At 41.0% G+C, this 26,040-nt stretch overlaps 1 protein-coding gene across 2 annotated transcripts in view; it reads right to left on the bottom strand.

The window, feature by feature from the left end:
- Window positions 1–26,040, bottom strand: part of MTUS2 (microtubule associated scaffold protein 2) — a 251,168-nt gene that overhangs the window by 6,924 nt on the left and 218,204 nt on the right. For both annotated transcript variants that reach the window (XM_058186536.1, XM_058186538.1), the window contains 4 exons: window positions 23,800–23,866; window positions 15,078–15,292; window positions 9,984–10,089; window positions 6,516–6,589 (listed from right to left, as the gene is read on the bottom strand). In XM_058186536.1, coding sequence (XP_058042519.1) covers window positions 6,516–6,589; window positions 9,984–10,089; window positions 15,078–15,292; window positions 23,800–23,866 — 462 coding nt within the window. The remainder of the gene's footprint in view (window positions 1–6,515; window positions 6,590–9,983; window positions 10,090–15,077; window positions 15,293–23,799; window positions 23,867–26,040) is intronic.

Below are 26,040 nucleotides of genomic sequence, written 5' to 3'. Positions count from 1 at the left end.
GAAAGAAGAGAAAAGGACCAGGAAAAGGGTCTTCTCCCCAGGGCAATGAGCCTGAGCTTTATGGCCATTTTCCTTCCCCATTTTGATTACATAAAACATCCCTTCCTTAATTGAAAGGAGAGGAGGAGGGAAGTGACTGAGCCACAGAAACAGCACAGGTACTTCCTCCGTTATTTCTCCATTTTTTCCATCGGTAAATCTTACTTCTCTGGTATATAACTTCTCTTGTGGCCTGCATGATCAAGTTCCATTTTAGATAGAAGGTACGGGACAAGGAGGAATGGTTTTCCTGCTTTCCCTCTTTGTAGGCCCTTGCACACTTCCAAACGTGGCCTCTACGCCAGCTTTGAATCTCTGTGAACTTAAAATTGTTACCCGTGTTCAGTAACTAAGTCAACTTGTTTTAAGCTCAGCTGCAGGACATTTCGAGCTATAGTAAAACTAGCCTTGTCTTTCAAATGTTGCAGCGCACTGGAGCTGGCATTTGTCCATTTCCAAGCTTGCAAGAACTTGGGATGCATTCTGCCTCCTGCCTCAGATCTTTTAGACGTTCTAGCTTAGCCTCTCTTTTAAGGAGAAAGTATTTAAGTCTGATAATGTTTAAGATCCCAAGCACAAATATTTTTTATACAACTAGATGAATACACAAGAAGAAGATACAATGTGTGCATGTATTGTGTGAGAATGTCATATGCATAAGCTTAAGCAAGTGTCTTATTTTCCTCCTGTCTATTCAAGAGTTAAAAAAAATTTTTTTTGCTTTGCTTTTGGGGAATTCATAGCAGTTGAGCCCACCAGTGACTCTTTGTCCTTGTCATGAAGTTGGAAGTTTTAATCTTTCTGCAGATCTGTGTTGTATTAGAAATGACAATTGTCTATGCTGCCACATCATCCTAAGCCAGAGTTGCAATAAGTATCAAGTTACCAATGTCACCCTTCAAAAACACAGAAAATGCTTCCCACCCAGCCTAGTATACCTCTTGGGTTACTTTTAAGGCAAATCATAATGTTTAGATTTTACCAATAAAGGAGAATGGGTTTTAGTATGTTAATACAGCAACTGTGGCTTCTTGAATAAACCATAGATAAAATAATCCATGGGGGCATGTGAATATTGCCAATACATGAAAAAAGCATAATCTTCATTTCTTTTTTTCCTATTATTCATTCATGGAAGAATGTTACACTGAATACAGTATTTGAAAATGTTGGTTCCTTAGTAATAATAGCCATGACTCTGTTCCTAATTGTGATACAGTAATGCCAAAATGTGTTTTGTGACAGAACATTGCAAGCATCTTATTTGTTTTGCAACAGCAAGCTCGAATACGTAAGCTTTTAAAATTTTGTCACAACATAAGCTTAGTCATTTGTCCTTCCCTCTACCTCTTATATTGTGGTATTTAGGATGATTTCAATTTGGTTTTAATGCAACCTTTTGAAATCTGACTTTGCAACCCACTGAACAAAGGTAATGTATAAATCAACAACTGATAATTTACATATGGGTCTTTGGTATATGTGCTTGAGGAAGCGTGATGGCTCAGTGGATAAAGACTCTGAGCTTGTCAGCTGGAAAAGTTTGAGCCCTGAGCACGGCATGAAGGGTTGAGTTCTCGTTACTCACCTCAGCTCCTGCCCACCTACCAGGCAAAACCATGCAGGCAAAACCATGCAAATATGAGTAGATAAACAGGTACCACTTCGGTGGGAAAGTAACAGCATTCAGTGTACCTCAATCAGTGATGGGATTCAAATAATTTAAGAACCGGTTCTCTGCCCTAATGATTTCTTCCAACCACCAGTTCACCAAACTGCTCAGAAAGTTAACAACCGGTTTTCCCGAAGTGGTGCGAACTGGCTGAATCCCATCACTGACCTCAATGTATAGTCATGCTCTCCACGTGATCATGGAAATGTCTTCAGACAACACTGGCTTCCTTGGTTAAGAAATGGAGATGAGCACTGTTCCTTAGAGTCGGAAACGATTGGACCGGGGACACCTTTACCTTTAGATGTGCTTGATTCCAACATTCATCAGAAACCCAGAAGAGCCTGGCTAGATCAGGCTAGTGCAGGCTTCATATAATATTTGCTTGCAAGGGAGCTGTTCCAGCCATCTGACCATTTTGCTAGCCCTTTCCTAGCTCTGTGATATCCTTTTTCAGTCATGATAACAAAAACAGTACAGAGTACTCCAAGGACACTTCCTCACTAGTAATTTATAGTGTCTTCAAGCATCAGCCAGCCAGGGTTGTAATGATATAAAGCCTGCCTTTGTTACAGTTTTATCATCCTGGTGATAGCTGGAAGTCACTATAAATCATTACTGAGCAAATAGCGCAAGTGTGGTCTTATCACAGAATTGTATAAGGGCAGTATTATATTAGCAGTTCCTTTTTCAATTTCATTTTTATTGCCTCCAAGCATGAAATTGGCCTGTTTCACAAAGGGACTGACATTTTCATCAAGCTGTGCATTATGGCTCCAAGCAAGTCATTGCCAGTTCCGATATCATGAATATATAGACAAAGCACTCTTAACAGGTTTTGTCAAAGTCACAGAGCTGGAAATGACTTCAGAGGTCATCTAATCCTATCTCCTCTTTCACCAAAGCATTCTGGACAGATGGTTACTTATGTTGTGGTCCGCCAGCAGCCTGCGGAGCTGGCAACGGAGTTGGACAGCGATGAGGCTGAGGAAGAACATGGGCCAGTCTTGGAGGCTGGGGAAGGCCCGGATGAGGACTCTGAGTCAGAAGCAGAGATGGGGCCAAGGCCATCGGGGAGTGATGTGCGGACTCTGGAGCCTCCAGAGGCTGACAGTAGTGAGTCAGAGGAACAGAAGGAGCCTCTTCCTAATGCACATATGAGAAGAGCTGCCAGAAGGCAAGAGCAGCTAAAGCAAAGAGGACAACTCAGGAGTAGGGCCAAGAGATGATTGGCCCCTCCCATAAGGCTTAAAAGACCAGAAACGGCGTTCAGGTTCTTTGTCGGAAAACAACATTGTCTTGCTGCATTTATTTCTTGTCAGCGTCTTCTGCTTTGAATTTTTGCCAAGAAAAGCCTTTGGCAGTTTGCCTAATTAGATCAAGGTTGATGATAAGACTGAAGAATTGTGTTATGAAGAATTTGCTTTGATTTAGCTTGGAAGACGCTGAGAATGAGTTAATTCTCAGCTGTTCTAATAAAATTTGTTTGTTTTTGAACTTATTGCATTTACTACTACCTACTTGGGCCTGGGTCACAACAACCTAACCTCTTGTTTGAAGACCTACATATCATCTCCTGAGACACCTATTGGTTGACCTGAATCCTCTTCCCTGTAATTTCAAGCTGTTGATTCTGGTCCTACCTTATAGGATGACAGAGAAGTCGTCCAGTTCTTTCTTTACAATGATAACTCTTTAGAGCAATGGTTACCAACTGGTGGTCTGTGAGAAAATTTTGGTGGTCCACAGAAAAATGATTTGCATTTTTTATATTGCACTAAATCAGGGGTCCTCAAACTATGGCCGGATACATGCAATGAATGTTTGTGTTGCTGCAGAGAGTCTTCCCCTTTGGGGTATTTTTGTGTGGGTTGGAGGGGAGCAGAAATTGCAACTTAGGGTCTGCTTCAGCCTCCTGGTGTGGGGCTTTGGTTGAAGGCTAGAGGGAACTGCCGCTGATGGCAAAGAGCTGGAGGGCCTCATTGCAGTGGGACTGCATCATGGCCTGGAACTGGCTGACCATCTCACCTCGTGAGCCTCCAGGCACTGGTACCTGACCTTGCACTCTGGCAAGTCTTCCCTTTGGAAAGTCTATGCTCGTAGTCTTCAGTGAGGTGCTTCTGCTGAGCCTCCTTTTTGGTCAGATCCAATTTGAACTGAGCCAGCTGTTTTGCTAACTCTTTCTCACTGTGGCTGCTTAGCTCCAACAACTGCTTCCTGTTGGGGCCCTAAGGAGCCCAGATGGGCAAGTAGAGGCCATCAAGGCAACTGTTCTGTCTCCGTCCTCACTTTGGAGTAACGAGCTGGCCTACAGCCAGTGGGTTCACGGCTCCTATCAGTCCTGGCTGAGAAAACGCAGCTGCCTGCCAAAAAGTTCAAACAGATTAAGACTTTAGCTCACTTCGACAAGGTTCAGCTAATTTGCTTCCCATGGAACTGAGAGCAGTTCCAAAGCTCCTTATATATCCTGTGGGGTGGGGCTCCTGCCCCACCTTTCTCTTTGATGATGCCACCTCTCTAATCTTCTGAAGTACGGGTCGATCCAGGCTTGATTAGTATGCTTATCAGCTGCGTCTGAAGGCGTAGCCTGAGGAAGGGAAGAATCAGGGGATGTTGGCCTCATTACGTTCTCCGACTGGCCTGGTTCTGGCTCCTGGAGCCAGGCCAAAGGAATCGGTGCTTCTGAGGTAAGCCTTACCGGCCCTTCCCCCTCACTCTCGGAGTCACTTTCAGGCATGGGGCCAGGTTCAGGGGCTGGAGCCACAACAGCAACCCTCAATGTGAATAACATTGAGTTGACCACTCCCACCCAGTCACATGACCACCTAGCCACCCACACCCCAGCCAGTTATTAGGCAGATCATATTAGTGGTCCGCGGGATTTAAAATTATGAATTTAGTGGTCCCTGAGGTCCAAAAGGTTGGGGACCCCTGCTTTAGAGAGCTGAAGACTTTACTTCTGCAGGTTTAGCATTCCAGGTTCCTTTAATTATACTGCATAGTGTTTGGCTTCCACTCTTTCTGTGGTCTTGTTAGCCCTTCTCTGAACTTGCTTCAATTAAGTCTGTTTTAGACTGTAGTGTCCAGAACTGGCATAGTAGTTCAAACTTGGATTGATGAAGCAGAATAGAGCAGGACTATTGTGAGCAGGATTGTACCCTGTGAATTCATCCCAGAACGTAACTATTTCTTTTGCAGGACTTTCTATTTCTTCCTGCTAAAGTTTCTTTCTGTTTAAATAGTCTAGATCTTTTTTGGGATCCCCCTTTTCTCTTCTAAAAGTATTAGTCATACCTGGTTTTATGCAAATGTGATCTCCTCAACTTCTTAATCCAGGTTATTAATAAAAATGAATCAGGATAAACAGTGCTTTAACGTCCTAACAGACAGGAAGCAGCAGGTGAAGCTAGGCAAAATCACATCAGATACCTCTACAGTTAGCACAGGGGGGACCCAGGGCTGTGTGCTCTCTCCACTTCTCTTCTCTCTGTACGGCAATAACTGCATCTCAAAAGATCCCTCTGTTAAAGTACTGAAGTTTTCAGGTGATACAACAGTGATTGGTCTCATTTGAGACAACAATGAATCTGCATGTAGATAGGAGGTTGAACAACTAGCTTTAAACTAAACATACTCAAAAGCATAGAAATGATGGTAGATTTTAGGAGAAACCTTTTATAATACTAAACAACACAATATCAACAGTAGAGACCTTCAAGTTTCTAGGTTCAATCATATATCAAGGCTTAAAATGAACACCTAACATCAAAAACATCATCAAAAAAGCACAACAAAGAATGTTCTTTCTGCAAAACTCAGAAAGCTCAAACTTCCCAAGGAGTTGCTGATCCAGTTCTACAGAGGAATTATTGAGTCTGTCATCTGCACCTCTATAACTGTGGTTTGGCTCTACAACCAAACAAGACAGACATAGACTTCAACAGATAATTAGAATTGCAGAAAAAAAATTGCTACCAATCTGCCTTCCATTGAGGACCTATATACTGCATGAGTCAAAAAGAGTTGTGAAAATATCTACAGACCCCTCACATCCTGGACATATATTGTTTTAACTTCTACCCTCAAAGTGATGCTATAGGGGACTGCACACCAGAACAACTAAACACAAGAACAGCTTTTTCCTGAATGCCATCACTCTGCTAAACAACTAATTCCCAAAACACTGTCAAATTATTACTAAGACTGTATTACTATTATTCTTCTCATCCTTCCTCTTACCTATCTCCTCCCACTTATGACTATAACCATGTTGCTCGTATCTTTATGATTTAGATTGTTTTATTTGTTTCCTAGTATGATTTAATTGCTTATTAGTTACCTATGACTATCACTAAGTGTTGTATCTTATGGTTCTTGATGAATGTATTTTTTTCCTTTTATGTACACTGAGAGCATATGCACCAAAGACAATCTTCTGTGTCCAATCACACTTGGCCAATAAAGAATTCTATTCTATTCTATTCTATTCTATTCTATTCTATTCTATTCTATTCTATTCTATTCTATTGTTTCCAGCATATTCCTCACTTGCTGCCTTTAAACTTTATGTTGTTGGATCTTAAGTATCATCTGTGTGCAATCTCATAGCATTAGGCAAATAGTAGACAAGTATAGCTGGTGGAAAGCGAAACCAGCAGGCATCATAATAGACACAAACCGCTCCTTAGATACTTTAGGGTCTGTTTCATGCTGCTGTTTTTTGAACTGTTGGAAGAATTTTGCTCTTCCAGGAGACCCACATAATACAACAAGCAACAATTTCAACCAGCATATAAATACTAACCTGGAGTGACAAGCGCAACTTTTCAAAATTTTCTTCAAGTTCTCTTTTTTCTTGCTCATGAGCAGAATTCATTTCTAGAGGGGATTTAAAAAAAATAAAAGAAATCATACATGTTTCATGAGCATGCCCAATTTTTGCATTTTAAAATGATTTCAATGACAACTGCAATTGTTAATTTTTTAAAAAACATTTGGATTGAATAGTTGTTGATTCGGTTACTGTGATCTAGTGCAGGGGTCTCCAACCTTTGCTGGCTGAGAAATTCTGGGAGTTGAAGTCCACAAGTCTTAAAGTTGCCAAGGTTGGAGACCCCTGCTCTAGTGAATTTAGAAGTTTCCTGTTGTAAACTTAGCTGACAGCCTATACAGTGAAGAAAGAAAGAAACAAAGCCCTCCTCTTAAATATTGATGACATATTGTTGACCCTCAGTAATTTGTGGTTTAATAAGCCATGTGTTAAAATTTAATAGCCCAACTAATTGCTATAAGCCCGTGACTTCATAAATAATAAAAACCTGTTTCAATGCTAAATTCACTCACAAGAGGGCAATCTTACTGCACAAATCTCACATGACTGGAGAAGAGCAACCTCCGTGTTAATTCTTACAATTATTTCAAAAATGCTTAATAGTTTAGACAAGAAGTGGGATTTTCTTTATTAAAGGATGGTGAGAAATAACGTTCACGACAGAGATGTCAAATACATTTAATATAGACCAAAATATTTTGAAAAATTAATAATGAGAGTTAGAAAATGGCATAATTGAGAAGCAGTATTGATATTTAATGATCGGGATTCTATTCCTTATGAAAGTCAATAATGCTTGTAATAATATTCTACCTTATGAGTTGTTGCTAAATATTTATTTCTAAAGCAGTGCCTCTCTTGAATATACAAAGCTTCTCCAATTTTAGTGGGACATTTGCAATGCCTTTAACTTTATCCTGCCCAACTTTGATAGATTATAAGTCCCCAGGTAGAAGCCGTTGCTAGGGAAACTATGTCATAATAAAACTGCTAGTCAAAAAGATATTGGAGCGATTTTTATGATTCCCCTAGCAAGCTCTGCTGAGACAATAACTCAGTACTAATATGTGCAAAAATGGAATTGGACTGTGAAGTTGTTTAATATGGATTTCTGATGGTAGGAAGAGACAGTTTAGTGCTCTTCATACATTTTGAATGAATAAAATCCTATCAGCATGATCAAGGATCAAGAGTTTTCGGAATTATAGGCAAAATATTTAGAGGGACAAGGTGAGAAATGACTGTAATATAATGATGTGCCAAATCAAAATATTTTCTTTTTACAAAAATGTCTTTTTGAATGAATGGCCTGGTGGCGCAACAGGCTAATGCAGCCTATTATTAACAGCAACTGCTTGCAATATTGCAGGTTCAAGTCCCATCAGGCCCAAGGTTGACTCAGCCTTCCATCCTTTATAAGGTAGGTAAAATGAGGACCCAGATTGTTGGGGGGGGCAATAAGTTGACTTTGTATATAAATATACAAATAGGATGAGACTATTGCCTTACACAATGTAAGCCGCCCTGAGTCTTCGGAGAAGGGCGGGATATAAATGTAAAAAAAAATAAAAAATAAAAAATAAGACACATGATATTGGTACAAATAAAAATGCTTCTATGATTATAATCCCAAAAGTTGATATAGAATCTCAGAATCCAAGAACTGTGGAATCGGAAAGAACCTCAAAAATCATCTAATCCAAAATTCAAGCCAACCTTGAGACGTGGCTGGCCAACCTTTAAGAACCTTCAGAGATGGAGAACTCACAATCCTAGTAAGCACTGCTCCACTATTGTAGAGACTTAACTAACTGGAAGTTTTCTCCATATTTAAATAAAATCTAGGTAGTTGCAATGTACATTCATTATAGACTCTTAGATTATACATCAATAGAACAATTCAACTGGGGCAACCTCAGCAATAAGCTGTTTTGTTTGTATTCAATTACTGGCTGAAGATCCTCTTCCTGGATCCAGAAGAGCAGTGTCAACTCGCAAAGCATTTTTGGTCTGCTCTTGAGTTGCCATGGGCAGCAAGCGGGAGCACATTCCATGCGTACGTTCTTCTACAGTTGCATCTCAGATTACCAAAACTGGATTGTGAGGAATTGGAGAATGTGATTTGTGACACAGACTAAGAGGAGCGGGGGAAAACAGGGTCAAAGTTGAGCCGTAATTTACTTGCGGCAGAGTTGACCTCATTCGAGTAGATGCTGACATGTTGCTCCTAATAAATAGCTGGATTTCTTTTAAAACTTGGCTCGAGACTCATGAGTTGATAAGGGCATCTGTCCGAACTTTGACAAGCAGTTTCACAACAAGCAACCTCAAAGAGTTTTGAAGAGCAGTTTCACAACAGGCAACCTCACACTTGGGCCACCCAACTTTCAAATTTCATCTCTCAATATGAATTCTCCTTCCAATTCCCAGTCTAATCAGTTCTAAAGGCCAACGAAGCCTTCAAACAAAAGCGTTATTGATGTGGCTGCCCAAGATGATATTGCAGCACTTAAATTTGTCAAGTCTCTGAAGTGACTGGTTCAGCACAAGTCAGCTTCCAAGTCATAAAAATATTTGACATCTTATATGGCGCAACATCTCAGAAGTATGTTTTTAGAAATCAGTTTCAACAAATGGGCTCCATGGTAAGACATGGGAGGTTTTATGGAGTCCCAGTTGAAGAAAGACACTGCATTTGTGGAACACCAACCACTGAAGACATTGAACACATTCTTGATGGCTGCAAATTGTGGTCTCCAGAAGCTTATTAGACCCTTATTTGAAAATTAAAAAGTATTGGGGCAGCCAGGAGAAACTGCAGGGAGCGAACATGCATTATCACCAGTAAGACTGCACACTTCATTTCAAAGTCCATCTCAAAGAAGACAGAATACATAGATCAAATTGGGGTTAATTATAGGAGTGACCATTTATTTATAGTCATTTGTTTATGATACAATCAATTGACTAAATTATAACGTCTTCTTCATTCCTTTAGTTAGTGACTTTCTGTAGAAGGGAGATTTTCTGTATTTATCTATATCTTGCCTTTATTATATTTACAAGTAACTCAAGGCAATGAACATGAATAATACTCTTTCCTCCTCCTATTTTCCCCACAACAACTATATGAGGAGGGTTGGATTGAGAGAGAATGACTGGCCCCAAAACACTGGCTTTCATGATTAAAGTGGGACTTGAACTCAGTCTCCAGCTTTCTAGCCTGGTATCTTAACCATTAGACCAACAAAGCCCAATTTTAGTCTGGCACTTGAGATTAAAATAAAATAACTGAATTTTAGCTTGACACTTACAAATTTGTATAATATAGTATAATTTCCTGAACTTTTCTGAGGAAGGCATCCCACAAACTCAAATTGATTGTTCAGAGATCACCATCTAAAATGGTGGAATAAATGCTTGCTGGGATTGCAGAATTACCTTGAATTTTGTGCTCGTATTCTTCCTGAAGTTGTGTAATGGCAATTGCGTGGTTATTTTCCATCTCTAATATGGCCACTTCCTGAGTTGCTGCAATGTCATCCACCTTTTCAAATAACAACACACAAGTATAAGAAGAAGTAAACTAGCTATGATGGTTTTAAAGAACTTTAAAGAAAAAGAACAGATTTTATGAAAACAAGAGATTACACTTGATAGGTCTAATCCAGTAGAGTTTTTACATTTTTCCAGAAAGTTACTCCTAACAGTGAGAAAAGTAATTGTTTGAGGAGTCAAAACTTGACTAACAGATTTTCTTCCCACCCACCGTTCAACTAGCCTGTTCATGGATGACATCTATGAATCTTTTGACTGACTATATTTGTAAATCTTTTGTTGCCCAGCAGGCTGCCTTGAACTATGGCAATGACAGTTGACTTGCAAAAATTCTACATGGTTGCAAGTGAGAGCCTTTGATTTTTATGCATGCATTGCATAGCATACGCTCTATCTAGTAGTTGATGGCCCTACTCACATGGGGGGAGGCACGCTGGACTTGATTTTTATCTCTGGACAGTGGTTGAAGGATCTGGACTTGAGAGATCTAGTCATTGAACCTTTGTCATGGTCAGATCACTCTCTCCATCTGGACTTTCGGACCACCACTCAACACTGCAGGGAGACGGGACCAATACGTTGGTTCCGTCCCAGGCACCTGATGGACCTGGAGAGGTTCCAGACGGAGCTTGGGCTGTTTCCTGAGGGTCTGGCTCACGGCATGGCTGAAGAACTGGTCGCGGCTTGGGAACTGGCCACGGCTGGGGCTCTAGACCGTGTCGTGCCTTTGCGGCCTCTGACCCGGTGTAGGTCTCAACCAGTTCCTTGGTTCTCCGAGGAGCTGAGGGAGATGAAACGCCGGAGAAGACGCCTAGAGAGTTCCTGGAGGTCCAGCCATTCAGAGGCTGATCGGACACTAGTTAGGTCATATAATAGGATCTACCTAGTGGCATTGAGGGAAGTGAGACATTGTTACGTCTCCTCCCTCATTGCGTCGGCAGATAACTGCCCAGCTGCCCTGTTTCGGTCACCCGCTCTCTTCTTCAACAAGGGGAGCGAGATGATCTGTGACAGGGACGTGCCGAAGAGTTTAGTGGTTATCTATACGATAAAATCGTTCAGCTTCGGGATGGCTTGGACCAAAATTGGGTGGATCCAGGTGAGAGGTCGGAGAGCCGTCTTGTTGAGACTGTTTGGGATGAGTTTGACCCTGTGACTTTCGAGGACATGGACAGGTTATTGGGGAGATTGAATGTCACCACATGTTTACTGGACCCGTGCCCCTCCTGGCTGGTACTGGCCACACAGGAGGTGACATGAGGCTGGCTCCAGGGGATTACTAACGCTTCTTTGTTGGAGGGGGTCTTCCCTGCCGCCTTGAAAGAGGCGGTGGTGAGGCGTCTCCTCAAGAAGCCTTCCCTGGACCCAGCTGTATTAGGTAATTATCGTCCGGTCTCCAACCTTCGCTTTGCGGCGAAGGTTGTAGAGAGTGTGGTGGCACGTCAATTACCCCAGTACCTGGATGAAACTGTCTATCTAGACCCGTTACAGTCCGGCTTTCGGCCCGGATACAGTACGGAGACGGCTTTGGTCGCGTTGGTTGATGATCTCTGGAGGGCCAGGGACAAGGGTTATTCCTCTGCCCTGGTCCTATTAGACCTCTCAGCGGCTTTTGATACCATCGATCACGGTATCTTGCTGCACCAGTTGGGGAGTTTGGGAGTGGGAGGCACCGTTTATCGGTGGTTCTCCTCCTATCTCTCCGACCGGTCACAGACAGTGTTGGCAGGGGGGCAGAGATCGGCCCCGAGGCACCTCACTTGTGGGATGCCGCAGGGGTCGATTCTCTCATCTCTCCTGTTCAACATCTATATGAAGCCGTTGGGTGAGATCATCAGTGGTTTTGGGGTGAGGTACCAACTGTACGCTGATGACACCCAGCTGTACTTTTTCACCCCGGGCCACCCCAACGAAGCTGTCGATGTACTGTCCCGATGTCTGGAAGCCGTACTGGTCTGGATGGGGAGAAACAGGCTCAAGCTCAGTCCCTCCAAGACGGAGTGGCTGTGGATGCTGGCACCCCGGTACAGTCAGCTGCAATTGCGGCTGGCTGTTGGGGGCAAGTCATTGGCCCCGATGGAAAGGGTGCGCAACTTGGGTGTTCTCCTGGATGGACGGTTGTCTTTTGAAGATCATGTGACGACCGTATCCAGGAGAGCTTTTTATCAGGTTTCCCTGATCCGCCAGTTGCGCCCCTTCCTTGACCGGGATGCCTTATGCACAGTCACTCACGCTCTGGTTACCTCTCGCTTGGATTACTGCAATCCTCTCTACATGGGGCTCCCCTTGAAGAGCACCCGGAGGCTCCAGTTGGTTCAGAATGCAGCTGCGCGGGTGATAGAAGGAGCCCCTCGTGGCTCCCATGTGACACCACTCCTGCGCAGACTGCACTGGCTACCTGTGGTCTTCCGGGTGTACTTCAAGGTGCTGATTACTATCTTTAAAGCGCTCCATGGCTTAGGGCCGGGTTACTTACGGGACCGCCTACTGCCACCGATTGCCTCTCACCGACCCATGCGCTCCCACAGAGAGGGACTCCTTAGGGTGCCGTCCGCCAGACAATGTCGGCTGGCGGCCCCCAGAAGTAGGGCCTTCTCTGTGGGGGCCCCCACCCTATGGAATGAACTTCCCCCAGGACTTCGCCAACTCCCGGACCTTCAAACCTTCCGCCGTGAGCTGAAGACATACTTGTTCATCTGCGCAGGTCTGGCATAGGGTTATAGTTTTTATTGGTTTTAATTGATTGGGTTTTACTCTTAATTTTTAATATGGGCCAAACTGAATTAGTTTTTTAAATTGTATTTTATTCTGTATTTATTTTGTTGGTGTTTTATCTGGCTGTAAACCGCCCTGAGTCCTTCAGGAGAAGGGCGGTATAAAAATTTGATTAATAAATAAATAAATAATAAAATAAATCTCTTTGGTTTGTCAGTTAGGGGTTTCCATAGGGACCCCAGAGATTTAACCTGGGATATTTTGTATACCTATCCGCTACGGTGCTTCATGTTCAGAACTCTGTTATATACCTCAAAACGACACTACAGAGCACTGCACACCAGAACAACTAGACACAAGAACAGTTTTCCCCCGAACACCATCACTCTGCTAAACAAATAATTCCCTCAACACTGTCAAACTATTTACTAAATCTGCACTACTATTAATCTTCTCATCATTCCCATCACCCATCTCCTTCCATTTATGACTGTAACTTTGTGGCTTGTATCCTTATGATTTATTGATTTATTAATTGATTGTTTCCTGATTGCTTAATTGTAGCCTATGACTATCATTAAATGTTGTATCATTAAGTGTTAAATTTGTACCCTATGACTGTGACTATCATTAAGTGTTGTAAGTTTGTATCTTGATGAAGGTATTTTTTATGTACAATGAGAGCCTATGCACCAAGGCAAATTCCTTGTGTGTCCAATCATATTTGGCCAATTAAAAAAATTCTATTCTATTCTATTCTATTCTATTCTACTTTATAAACTTCCTTGCACCAGGTTGAAGTCGTTCTGAAGCCATTGTTGGACAGAACAATGTGATATATTTTTGTAATCTACTGGAACCTTCCCCATAAAAGCATTTCTTAAGTACAAATAGTCCTTGGTCATTAGACAATTGTAACACAGGCTACTACATGATGCCACTGAATTTTATGACTGGTTTTGTGGTGATTGTTAAGTGAATGCCATAAAATGAACATTGTGGTATGCACCAAGACAAATTCCTTGTGTGTCCAATCACACTTGGCCAATAAAATTCTATTAAGTGAACCCATTGTTTGCTTAACATGGGATGTTTTTTTGCTGGAAACTGGAAGTAAATGCTGGTTTCTGGCAAAAATGTCATAAATCATGGTCATGTGACCAGTGGGACTTTGCAAACAGTTGTAAATGCTGGCCAGCTGGCCAGCTGCCAAGCACCCAAAATGTGGCCACGTCAACTGAGAGATGGGGCCTAGATGTTGGAATTTTGAATCTGGGATATAAGAAGCTTTATGGAAGGCCAGCCTGGGTCATCCTGATCTCTGAAAGGAGAATCTTCCAGAAGGCAGGGGCTATGGCAGAGAAAGCATATTTCCTAGTTCCCATCAACCAACATTACTTGGCTGACAGGACCTGTAACATGCTGGACCGAATTGGATAGTTAGAAACAGCTGGGAGAAAAAGCACTCAGCTTTCCTTGGGTTGAGTCAAAGCCCATTGCACTCCATCCAGGTTCCAACAGCCTTGAGACACTGAAACAGGATATTCAAGGCATCACTCAGGCAGCCCAGGATGGAGATATAAAATTGGATATCCTCAGCTTATTGATGATACATCACCTCAAACTATTGAATCATCTCACCCAGTAGTCTCATGTGGATGTTAAAATATGGGAGGGAGAAAACTAAGAAAGAACTGAGGACCCCACAAAACAGGGGCTGAACACTGGATCTCTGCCCATCCATCAAGAATGACTGGAACCAACCCTGGAGGAAAAGAAGAGAACTAGCACGGTATAGTGCTGCCCATCCACAACTCCCAAAGCTGGTTTAGAAGAATGCCATGATAGATGGTAATGAATGCCATTAAAAGATCAAGGAGAGCAAGGCTAGATGCACTACTCTCACCACACTCCCACTAGAACTAATCTAAGATTATAATCAATGAGTCTGAATCCCATAACTGGGCCTAAACCCTGACCAAAGAGGTCCAGATAATGGGCTTCATCCAGCATCCTTTGAAGCTGCCACATGTTCACTCTCCACAGGGCTCTGCTACCATCCAGTTTAAAACAGTAAACTCCCATCACCCACAGCATAGTAAAATCCTCCAACCAACAGTACCTATTTCAAACACATATATGGACTTGGCGCTATGATAAAAAAAAGTGTTTTAGCTTCAATGTACTGAAATAAAGTCTGCCTGTCAAATCATGGCGCATAGTCACTCTCATGTGAGCTTACACTGAGTGAACATGACCAACCTGTTCCTGATGCTGACTCTTGAGTCTCTCAAGCTTGACCTGATGGTTCTCACGCAGATGTTCTAGCTCAGCACTGTACTGTAACTGCAAACGTTCTTCAAGTGCCAGGAGCTCCTCCTGTTGCTGCCAAGTGAGTTTCTGCACAGTTCCTTCAAACTTCTTTTCCATCTCCTCCTTCTCTTTTTGTAGTGTCTCGTACTTCCCTGTATTGAGGGCTGAAGACAGAAGAACCACACGTTAAGGATCTGCAGAAAAGTCAGGACTGAAGTGATTCCTTTGAACAATCAATTAATCAATCACGTATTTTATGAGAAAAGTACTCTACTCCTCTGCTCTCAATACCTGGTACCTTATGCCACCAGGCTTGAAATTTTGGATCTGGATAACCTAGAACTATGTCGTCTACGGTCTACCTAAGCTTAGTACACAAAATTGTCTGCTACAACATCCTACTGTCAATGACTACTTCAGCTTCAACCACAATAATACACAGTCAAAAAATAGATACAAAGTCAAAGTAAACCGCTCCAAACTCGACTGCAGAAAATACGACTTCAGCAAAAGAGTGGTCAATGCCTGGAATGCACTACCTGACTCTGTTGTTACATCCTCAAACCCCCAAAATTTAAACCTTAAACTGTCTACCATGGACCTCACCCCATTCCTAAGGGGTCTGTAAAGGGGTGTGCATAACCCTGTCCCTGTTCTACTGTTCCCACTTTTTCATACTCATTTCTTATGTATATACTTATACCTATTTATACTTACTGGTATATGTTTATATTTTATGTTCATAGTTGTTGTGTCTTGCCCGCCCTCAGAGCAGCCGGGGCCTTCTTACCTGCTCCCGAACACTGAGGAATGTATGCCTCCCGGCCCAAGTCCTGGCTCCATGCCCACACAAACTGCAGAAGAAGGAGCATCTCCTGGCCCCAGCCCTGACTCCATGCCCAGGCAAACGGAGCAGCTAGACCCCTCCCCCTCCTCCACAGCATGTGAGCCTGAGGAGGGTTTATTCCCAACAGCTGCTGATTGGTGTGACCCTCGCATCAGAAGGCTGGATAGGCGGAGGCAACAGAAGGAAGGGAGGGGCAGGCCTTAATGAGTGCTGAGTCATGGAGCCACACCCCATGGCCTATATAAAGGATCTGCTTTCTGGCAGTCTCTGAGTCAGGCAAAAGTCGAACTTATCTTGCTGAAGTCACTTACTGGTCTCCTGCCTGCTCTGAGGACTTTGCTAGGACTTTGGGCAGAGCTGCAGAGGCAAGCCTGATTCGGATTTCCCTGACCCAGCCGTCAGCGGAGGAGTGGGACACGACAATAGTTATACTTGTTTTCTCATACATGCTTGTAAAAATAAATAAATAAATAAATAAATAAATAAATAAATAAATAAATAAATATATATGGAGGAGATTCCTTTCAGCAAAACAGCAAAAATGCGTCGAAATGGATTGTGCTAATTATCACAAATGGAATAAATTGGTCCTGCCTGACCAGGGCACAGGACACTGGATGAAGAGCATTCAGTGACATAGTCAACTGATGGGTGGAGGCTCAGTTTGCTTTCTAAATAATTGTGAAGCACATCTGTTAATATATTTATAAAGACCAAGACTCATTTGTAAAGCACATCAATCCCTTCAGGTAAAGTTGCTTCCGGACACTTCTACAATACTGAGCATTGCCGAAACCACCAACCCTGCCTCTACCTATGGACACAATATCTTTAAAATCTTATTTTCACTTTATGTACTGAATATCAAACACTTTTTCTAATATTGAGTGTATCTGAACTGCAGCAATTCTAGATATTGCTGTGACAAATTCATTAACGTTGCAACTGTAACCCTTTTAGTGAGTAGCATAATTTAGAGCTATCATTTTTTCAACAATATTCTCAATATTACTTCATGCATAATTAGATATTGAAGAGGCAATTATCAGACTTACTGTCCTATCAACTAGCAAGGCAGAATGTTCCTGAACACTTTTCCATGCAATAAAAATGTAGGAAATTTACCTTTTCTGTTTATTCACTTGTTCTGTATTTTTTTATTATTCTTTTTCTTCTCTTTAAATCTGAATATTTGCTTTTCTTATTCTATAAAATCCTTTACTAATTTTTTTTAAGAAAAAGTGGAAATAGTAAGACATTGCTGAGCTGTGACAACAGACCTCCAGCTAGTTAATACAGGTTTTACTTACTGACTATTTTAGTCAACGACCAGTTTGTCGGTTCCAATTGTGGTTGCTAAATGAGGACCACTTACAGACTATGTCTTGGTGCAGAAGAAGTCAGATGGCAACAGTGAAGAACTTTCAAACAGAAAATCACTTCAGGAAATAATTATCATGAAAATTCAATATTGATTGAAGACCATCATCCAGTGCAGTATTTCAAATAGAAACTGGTATTATTCTGCATGTGTTAAAGAAGACAGACTTTCCAAGGCAACTGCGGGATAGCCTTGGAATCAATAGAGCGAGTCTGGTGGTAGATTCAATGATTCAAAATTCAATGATATACACTTTGGCAGTAATGGGAAATATGCAGGTCAATGGAAAGAGTGGATCAGATAGCTTGGATTATGTTACCGACAAAATGACAAAAGTAGATAGGCAGATAGAGAAGACATCATCAAGAATCCTGCCCTGGTTCTTTTGTGTAAAGCAAGTGAAATGACTTTTAGAAGTTCCTAGATAAAGGTCCATATGAGCATTGATTAGGAAAGTAAACTGAAGACGCTTCTTGGATGAGAAGCAAAATGTTTTCAAAGAAAAAAAACCCCAAGGATGTCCAGTTGCCTTTTGGAAAAAGCACCTTTGGGACAACCATGATCTGGATGATTAAGAATCTCCATAGACATTGATTAGGAAAAGATAACTCTGGAAAAAGCTGATCAGTGGGTTTTTGCACCAAGAGCAGGAATGGAAAGAATCAAATAAGGCCATTGGGCACCCCATACAGTATATATGCATTAGCATTCAATTTCTGACTGCTATCATCAGCGTTCTTATTAGATACGGCATTGTAATCCATGTTAAAACTAAAAATGATTTATTTATGATACGGTCAAGGATTTCCTGCCTGAGTAGGAGGTTGGACTAGAAGATCTCCACAGTCCCAGGTCCAACTCTATTATTCTGGCTCTGTTCTGAGTTAGCTAAAAATGAAGAGAAGCTAGTACTTTTCCCTCAAAATGCTCTGAAAAGCTGCTATTTGTTGGATATAAGTTTCACCATTAGATAAGATCTCTTGCTTCACTCTGCATCAAAGCTTCTGGATTTGATTGCTCTAATAAATCCTTTGGGGGAATAATGGCTTGATGATTTTATGTTCAGGTGGTTTTTCATAAAACCAAGTAATCACTCAAAACATGAAACAAGGAGTTAGGTGAATAATTTTCATCTTCTATGGAATGCTAATGAGGACTTCGTTTTTTATTCTAGAACTAGGTAGGGCACTGATTTATTTCTCCTTTCAGGAAATCTTTGCTTCTTGTTCCCCAAATTTCAACATCAGTACCAGTGAAAATGACTGTGAATGCATTCAAAGTTCTTTCTGATAGATTTGGAAGTGAAAATGGTGGCATGTATTTGTGTATATATATTTTTGTTGGATGTTCAAATAACCAAACCTTCCTATTAAATCCAGAGGTAGAAAATTCTGACTTGTTTTAGGAGGATTAGGCTGAAATCATGGTTTATTATCCTGTTCACAGCTAACAATGACTATGCTAGGGAAGAAAAGGGGAGTACTTGAGTCTCAAGCTTGCCTGCATCTCATTCACATAATGCTGAACTTAATGATATATTTTAATCAGTCCAGGAAATAATCCAAGATCTCCCAATATATGTTATAATTGTGTTGGAATTTTAACTTAAGGCTTCTCAATCTTAGCACAATACTATAACCCCAAGATCACACAATCTTTCATCTGACAATTTCTGAACAAGTTTGCTTGTTTATTTCTTTGCTACTTTTCTTAACTGCTTTAAATAATTCTGTCATTTTGTTCAGTGACCTTTTAGTGGTTTTTTTTTTTAACCTGTCATTGTGGCATAAAAACTATCAACAATCAAAAATACATTCGAAGTCAGAACTGGGAATCCTGTATAATTGAAACCCATTCAAGCTTTAAATTGAAACTTGCCATTCAAACAACTATTTAATGAGACTGGCATAGTATAGGGTGCACCAATAGAAGAATACCTGCCGAATCATGCAATGTATACATTAACCTAAAACCCAATAAAAAGCAGGCAGAAAAAATATAGATTTTTGAGACACTGTTCTATAAAATGCAATACTTATGATAGGGATGAAACTATATAGAGAGATTATTATTATTATTATTATTATTTACATTTATATCCCGCCCTTCTCCGAAGACTCAGGGCGGCTTACAGTGTGTAAGGCAATAGTCTCATTCTATTTGTATATTTATAAAGTCAATATATACACACTAGAAACTTGGTGTTATTTCTCTACAACAGCATTTGCCATAGCAAACCTTGTCAGTTTATATACCATTACACTAAAATATAACCATGGTCAGCAATACTGCTCTGTCAAGTCTTAGCAATATCTCAAGGCACTCAAATGGATAGCTTCACTTACAGAAATCTTATATTAGAGAATCAGATTCAATAGTAACTATTGGGACATCTTAGCTAGTCCTTAAACTTGTAAAAGTATTAATAGGTATCAAATTCTTCCAACAACTCCTTAACCAGACCAAAATTTCCATCCATCCACAGGAAGGAGAGGCTGCAGGCTTCAGGAACTCGGTGCATAAAAAGAAAACAACTTGGAAAAACAGAGAGTTGCTGGCTGTAGTAGTAGTTATGAACCAGAACTTTGCTTATAAGCCTTTGGTGCTACAAAATTCAGGATGCAGTTAAAAAAAATATGGAGGAATGAGCAGGATAATTGTCTGCAAAAAACTTTTATAGATTTCTGCTACATTACGTATCTGGTATGTTGATATTGGGCTTTTAGGGATGGCAGCAAAAAGTTTTGAGATACTTGCAGGTTCTGAAACACATCTGTACAAATCAAAACTTTTTTTTGCAGTATGATGTTTTTGTTGCAAAGAAAAATAAAGCTTTTAAACTTGTTTGAATTTTATGTGGATGTATCTAATTATATATGTGTGTAAATATGTTGGTCAAATGCCACAATAAAGCTTTACCTAACCATTTACTCAAGAGATTATGTAAAAGGGTGAGTCAAAATCTCAGCCAAGAACAAGTCTACAACTTTTAAATCACATATCTGCTCTTCATGCCAAAACTTCTGCAGGAAACCCCACCTATGACTAGGTAGAGCTATCACCATAAGAAAACACAGACTACATCCTACTAAGGGAGTGTCAAGATATAATTTTGTTTCCTTGGCCAATTCCTCTGTGACCTAAAGGCTACATGTAAGTTCCATGGAAAATGACATTTACTGGTTTGACAGATGGTTGGAAGTTAAATTACAGCACTTGCCCTCAAATGTTTTCTTAGCATTGAGCTGATGTGATTTCCCTGAGCATTTGACCTACTGGCAAAGGTCAATCCAAATGCAGTATTGTTTATAATGGGAAGAAAAGTGAAATGTCAAAAGAATTATATCACTCACATCTGTACTAGATAGAACAGTGCAATAGTTGAGACCAATAATGCTATGCATTTCTGGGTTACAAGGCTTGTATCATTGTGAAGTATTAGCTGAATGGCAATGGTTCAACCATTTCTTTCATTTTGGCCAAAACAAAACTTCATGATTAACTGATGTACGTATTTTATATTCTGCATCCAAAAGGAGACAAGAGCATGCATGATAATATTTTGTTTTAGCATTCAGATCTCCAAATCCCAAAGTTTTCTCATTGACAAATCCTTGAAAACAGTATTTTTTTCAGTTTGGGAAATCTATACTTCTTCACTCATGTTAACTTTTCTTACTCAAAATATGTTTCTCATATTTCATTCTTCAGACTGAAAATACAGCATACAACATAATGTTTCACAGAAGTCATATATGTCGAAGCAGCCACTTCATATTGATTCTCCTCTTTTAATTGTCGGATAGTGGTCGAGTTGATTGGGGACTTACAGACTATGTTAAGCAAAAGGAGTTGATTTTTGCAAAAAGGGGCAAAGATATATGAGATAGAATAAAAGAACTAAACAGAGCCTTTAGACCAGGGGTGTCAAACTCAAGGCCTGCGGCTCGGATCCAGCTGGTGCTTAGATCTGGCCCATGGGGTCACCCTGGAAACAGCGAAGGACCAGCCCACGGTACCCTCCTGAGCTCCATTTTTCCTGGCAGAGGGTTGCAGGAAACCCTCTCAGCCTACAACAGAGCTCGGGAGGGCCTCTGGTAGCCCTCCCAAGCTCCATTTTTGCTGGAAGAAGGTTTCAGGAAGCTGTTGTAGCCGGAAATGAAGCTCGGGAGCCCCCTTTCACTGGCAGAGGGCTCAGGCCACCACAGGCACCCCCGACATTAGTGATGTCGAGCTGGCCACACCCACCTTGGCCACACCCACCCTGGCCACACCCACCCCGACCCTCTGAGGTCAAACACAACCCTGATGCAGCCCTCAATGAAATCGAGATTGACACCTCTGCTTTAGACCACTCTCTACCAAGGGCAGCCCAACCCAAACTAAAGCATCTCTGACAAATGCCTATTTAGCCTCTGACTGAACAAAACCAGTGGAGATAAATTCACTGGCACCCTTGATAACTGATCTCATTGCCAGATTGTCCTTACCATAGATGATTTTTTTTATGGTCACTTTTCCCAATATTCTACCAGAAGCTGACTCCAATTGTACTCTGTACTCTGGGACAATAGTTTGTTATATTCAGGAGCTGAAGAAGGCTTACACAGTGTTTCCTCCTCGAACTGTTTTCTACAACAACTCTGTGAGATAGGTTGGGCTAAGAGAAAAACTGGCCCAAAGTCACTCAGGAAGCTTCTTTGACTGAAAATAAATTAGAACTTGCTACCAGTCCAGCTTCCTAACCAATATTCTCTGTATTTGATAGTTCTGGTAACTCCCCTTGATTACATTGTCATCAAGACTTTTTCAATTCTAAATGACTCCACAGATAATTTTTCTCCATGATGATGTATCCTTAACCTGGTCTTTCAAATCTTTCAATGATGTTTTCATAACCACTGCAACTGAGTTCATCAACTTTACTGCTGGTCATAAGGGGCGTGCAAAAGAGCACCAGCGTGCCTACCATTCCTGTCCTAATGTTCCCTTTGGTTGTATTCACTTTGTGTGCTTATTTCATGCTTATACTTATATATATTGTTGCGTTTGACAAAATAAATAAATACATAAAAATAAATAAATAAAATAAATTCTCTTTCCTTCCAACTTTCCGAGCATTAGGCTTTTTCCAGAGAACTGGATCTTTGTATAATGAGGGATCATTTGAGCCTGATCATTAAGTGCTAACAATAGCCGTTTCTCTTGGTTAACAAATCCTTGGTTAACAAATTTCACAAGAACAGGTTTCCAGTCTCTTGATGACTGCCCCTTTTAAAATCTTCTTTGCATTTGTTCCCAATTGTATGAAACCTTTTTAGTTTGGTGCACAGGACTTGGTTCTACACTTCCGTTTGTGCATCATAATTGCAAATCAGGAATATGGGCAGCTACAAAGACGAATAGTAATTCAGCAAAGACTGTAATCCTTTACTGTAGAATAGTGGGCGATTGAAGAGACAGAGGCAGATCTTCGACTTCAACTCTTTATTAGAACAAGCAAAACCAAGCAACGCTCTGTCTGACAGAGAGTTTGCCCTTTTATAGGGGCTGTCAGATGGCTTAGCCAATTGGCTTGAACTATATTTCCCACCTAAACGGCGGACCTGAGTGAAACTTATTCTTCAGCTTCACTCCCTTATTGAGTATTGAACATTTACATATGGGTATTTTTCTCCTACAGTTTATATCTCAGTGAAAATTATTAAGTCCTGGAGCTTGATTTAAAATTACTTTCTCCGTTTAGCCTCACCACAATGTTTTCTTGCCCAGAAAATTAAAATACTGGTGCTATTTCTCTGCTAAAACGAGCACAGTTGCTCATAATACTTCTGCTGCTTTCTATCTCTTATTTGTAAACTTCTGAAGCAGATTAAGCAATGCAGTTCTAACATCAATAATTTTTACCTCAGGATTCCCCTTGACTCCTAAATATGTTAAATCGAATGGCAGTGAAGATGGCAACTACTACTTCAAATCATAGTACTGTATCTATTGTTGTTCCTGTTATTTAAAAAAAGTGAGGATGGGTGATCATATTAGCAACAGCTCCCACTGCATTAGTGATACAGCTTGATTTTAGTTATTGATTGCTGACTAATTATGTCGATATGCTACACAACTGGTGAATGCTTTTTTATATTTATTTAAATATGATTTATGCAGAATGTGGTTGAAAAGCAAGCAATATAGCTTTCTAGGTAATCATCTGAGGACACTAAAGATAATGCATGATAAGTTCTGCTGTGCATGGTTATGAAACTGTCTTTGCAACCACTAAGAATAAATTATTGTCCCCTGACAACCATAAAAACCTGCCTTGATATATTCAGATCATCTCATCTCATCTCACAGAACAAGAAATAAGAATCCTGTTGTTTTTTTAAAAAAAACTTGTAACCAGCAAAGAATGTATTTAATGTGCTCGTTTAGCATCTACTTACCAACTTCATCCTTGACATTTGCAAGCTCAGCTGAGATCTCCTTTTCTTTCACAAAGGCACTTTCATTCTGTTTAAAACAACCAAAAACAGGCAATCAATTTATTTATTCCCACAAAGTACTTCCATTAATTTGCTATCTATATTCAATGGAATAAACTGATTAAGTCTCAATAGTTATATTATATTCACAAAGATGTGCCTGCATCAGTGGTGGGATTCAGCCAGGTTGGACCAGTTTGGGCGAACCGGTAGCAGCGACCGTGGGTGGGCCTCCCCACCAGCCCCGGCGCTACGCTATCCTATTTAGCCACGTTTTTGAGGCTGGGTGCATGCACAGAAGGTGCACGCGCAAGCAAAGTGCATGCGTGGAAGGCTGGGCACATGCATGGAAGGCACGCGGGGCAAACCAGTGGTACAAATATGTGAAACCCACTTCTGGTCTGGATTTATAGTTTGTTACATATATGAGCTGAAGATGGCATGCTGAGTATTTCGGGGTGGGTTCTAATTACCTGCCGAGTGTTTCAGAGGTGGGTTCTATCAGTTTGCAGTGGGATCGCACATGCGTGTTTGCTTCTGTGCATGCGCAGAAGCTTTCTGATGATGTCGGGGTTGGTGGGTGGAGCCCCCCACTGGTTTTACTACCGGTTCGCAAGAACCAGACCAATCTGGGGGCAATCCCCCACTGCAGTGTTTCCTTCTCCCTTTGTTACCTACAATAACTCAGTGAGTCGGTAGGGCTGAGAGCAAGGGAGTGGTCCAAAGTCACCAGGGTTTTTATATTTATTTAAATATTATTTATGCAGAATGTGGTTGAAAAGCAAGCAATATAGCTTTCCATGTACACATCTGAGAACACTGACGTCTTTGTCTGAGAATAGATTAGAACCTGCTGCCAGTCTAACAAGATAACCAATATACCAATATAAATTCTTACATTTTTATGGAGGAACAACATATGACCAGCCATCCTTTTGTGTCTGGGTTACTTAGAGATGTATCTTAACTAGATAGTCTCAAGTTATAACATTTTGTTTAGTGACTCTCTGAGGTTACAACAATGCTAAAGAAAGGGACATCTGACCATTTTTCACACTTATGGCTGTTGCAGCAACCTCGTGGTCACGTGATCAGAATTAAAAATGCTTGGCAACTGGTTCATGTTTATGACGGTTGCAGTTTCCCAGGCCATGTGATCACCTTTTGCGATCTTCTGACAAGCAAATTAACAACTGTAGTGGTTCACCTAACAACTGTGGCAAGAAAGGTTGTAAAATGGAGCAAAACTCACAATAAATGTTTCACTTAGCACCTGAAATTTTGGGCTTAATTGTGGTCGTAAGTCAAGGATTACCTGTATAACACTGATATTTCATTTAGGTAGTAAATTCCATTCCTATACAATGCTTATCCCAGTAAAGTTATATCTTACCGCTAACATCAAATACCCTTCTTTTAGTTCTACCACCTACTGAGGCTACACATTCCTGATGTTACGGTATGAAACAATGATAATTTTTTCCAAATCTATATCAGTGGTGAAATCCAATTTTTTTTACTACCAGTTCTGTGGGTGTGGCTTGGTGGGCATGGTGTGACTTGGTGGGCATGGCAGGGGAAAGATACTGAAAAATCTCCATTCCCATCCCACTCCAGGGGAAGGATACTGCAAAATCCACATTCCCTCTCCATCCTGGGGGAAGGATATTGCAAAATCTCCATTCCCACCCCACTCCAACAGAAGGATATTGCAAAATCCCCATTCCCACTCCACTCCAGGGGAAGGATACTGCAAAATCTCCATTCCCACCCCCTCTGGGGCTAGCCAGAGGTGTTTGCTGGTTCTCCGAACTGCTCAAAATTTCCACTACCGGTTTTCCAGAACTTGTCAGAACCTGCTGGATTTCACCCCTGATCTATATGTAGATATTCATCAATGACTAACAACGCTAGATTTCCTTTAATATTTCCTTGTACATGGCAAACTTAATTTTAGGACTAATTGGGAGAGAGAGTGTTTCACCTGTCTCCACCAAAGGTTCTTGTATCAAGGTTAATTAACTGAAACAGTTGATACGTCTCAGTGCATATCACATCTCCAAAATACATATTCAATTCTGTTTTGGGGATGGTACTCAGAATTTTATATCTTTCTAGATTCTCTGGAGGAACATATGCATTTATGAATTCTCACCTGTGGTGGATAATTTGTTTGAGAGGGATAAATGCTAAAAGATCTAG

Source organism: Ahaetulla prasina, chromosome 5 (assembly GCF_028640845.1).
Source record: "Ahaetulla prasina isolate Xishuangbanna chromosome 5, ASM2864084v1, whole genome shotgun sequence".
NCBI classification, from domain to species: Eukaryota; Metazoa; Chordata; class Lepidosauria; order Squamata; family Colubridae; genus Ahaetulla; species Ahaetulla prasina.
The sequence above is the reverse complement of the archived record's forward strand: the minus strand, read 5'-3'. Positions and strand labels throughout refer to the sequence as shown.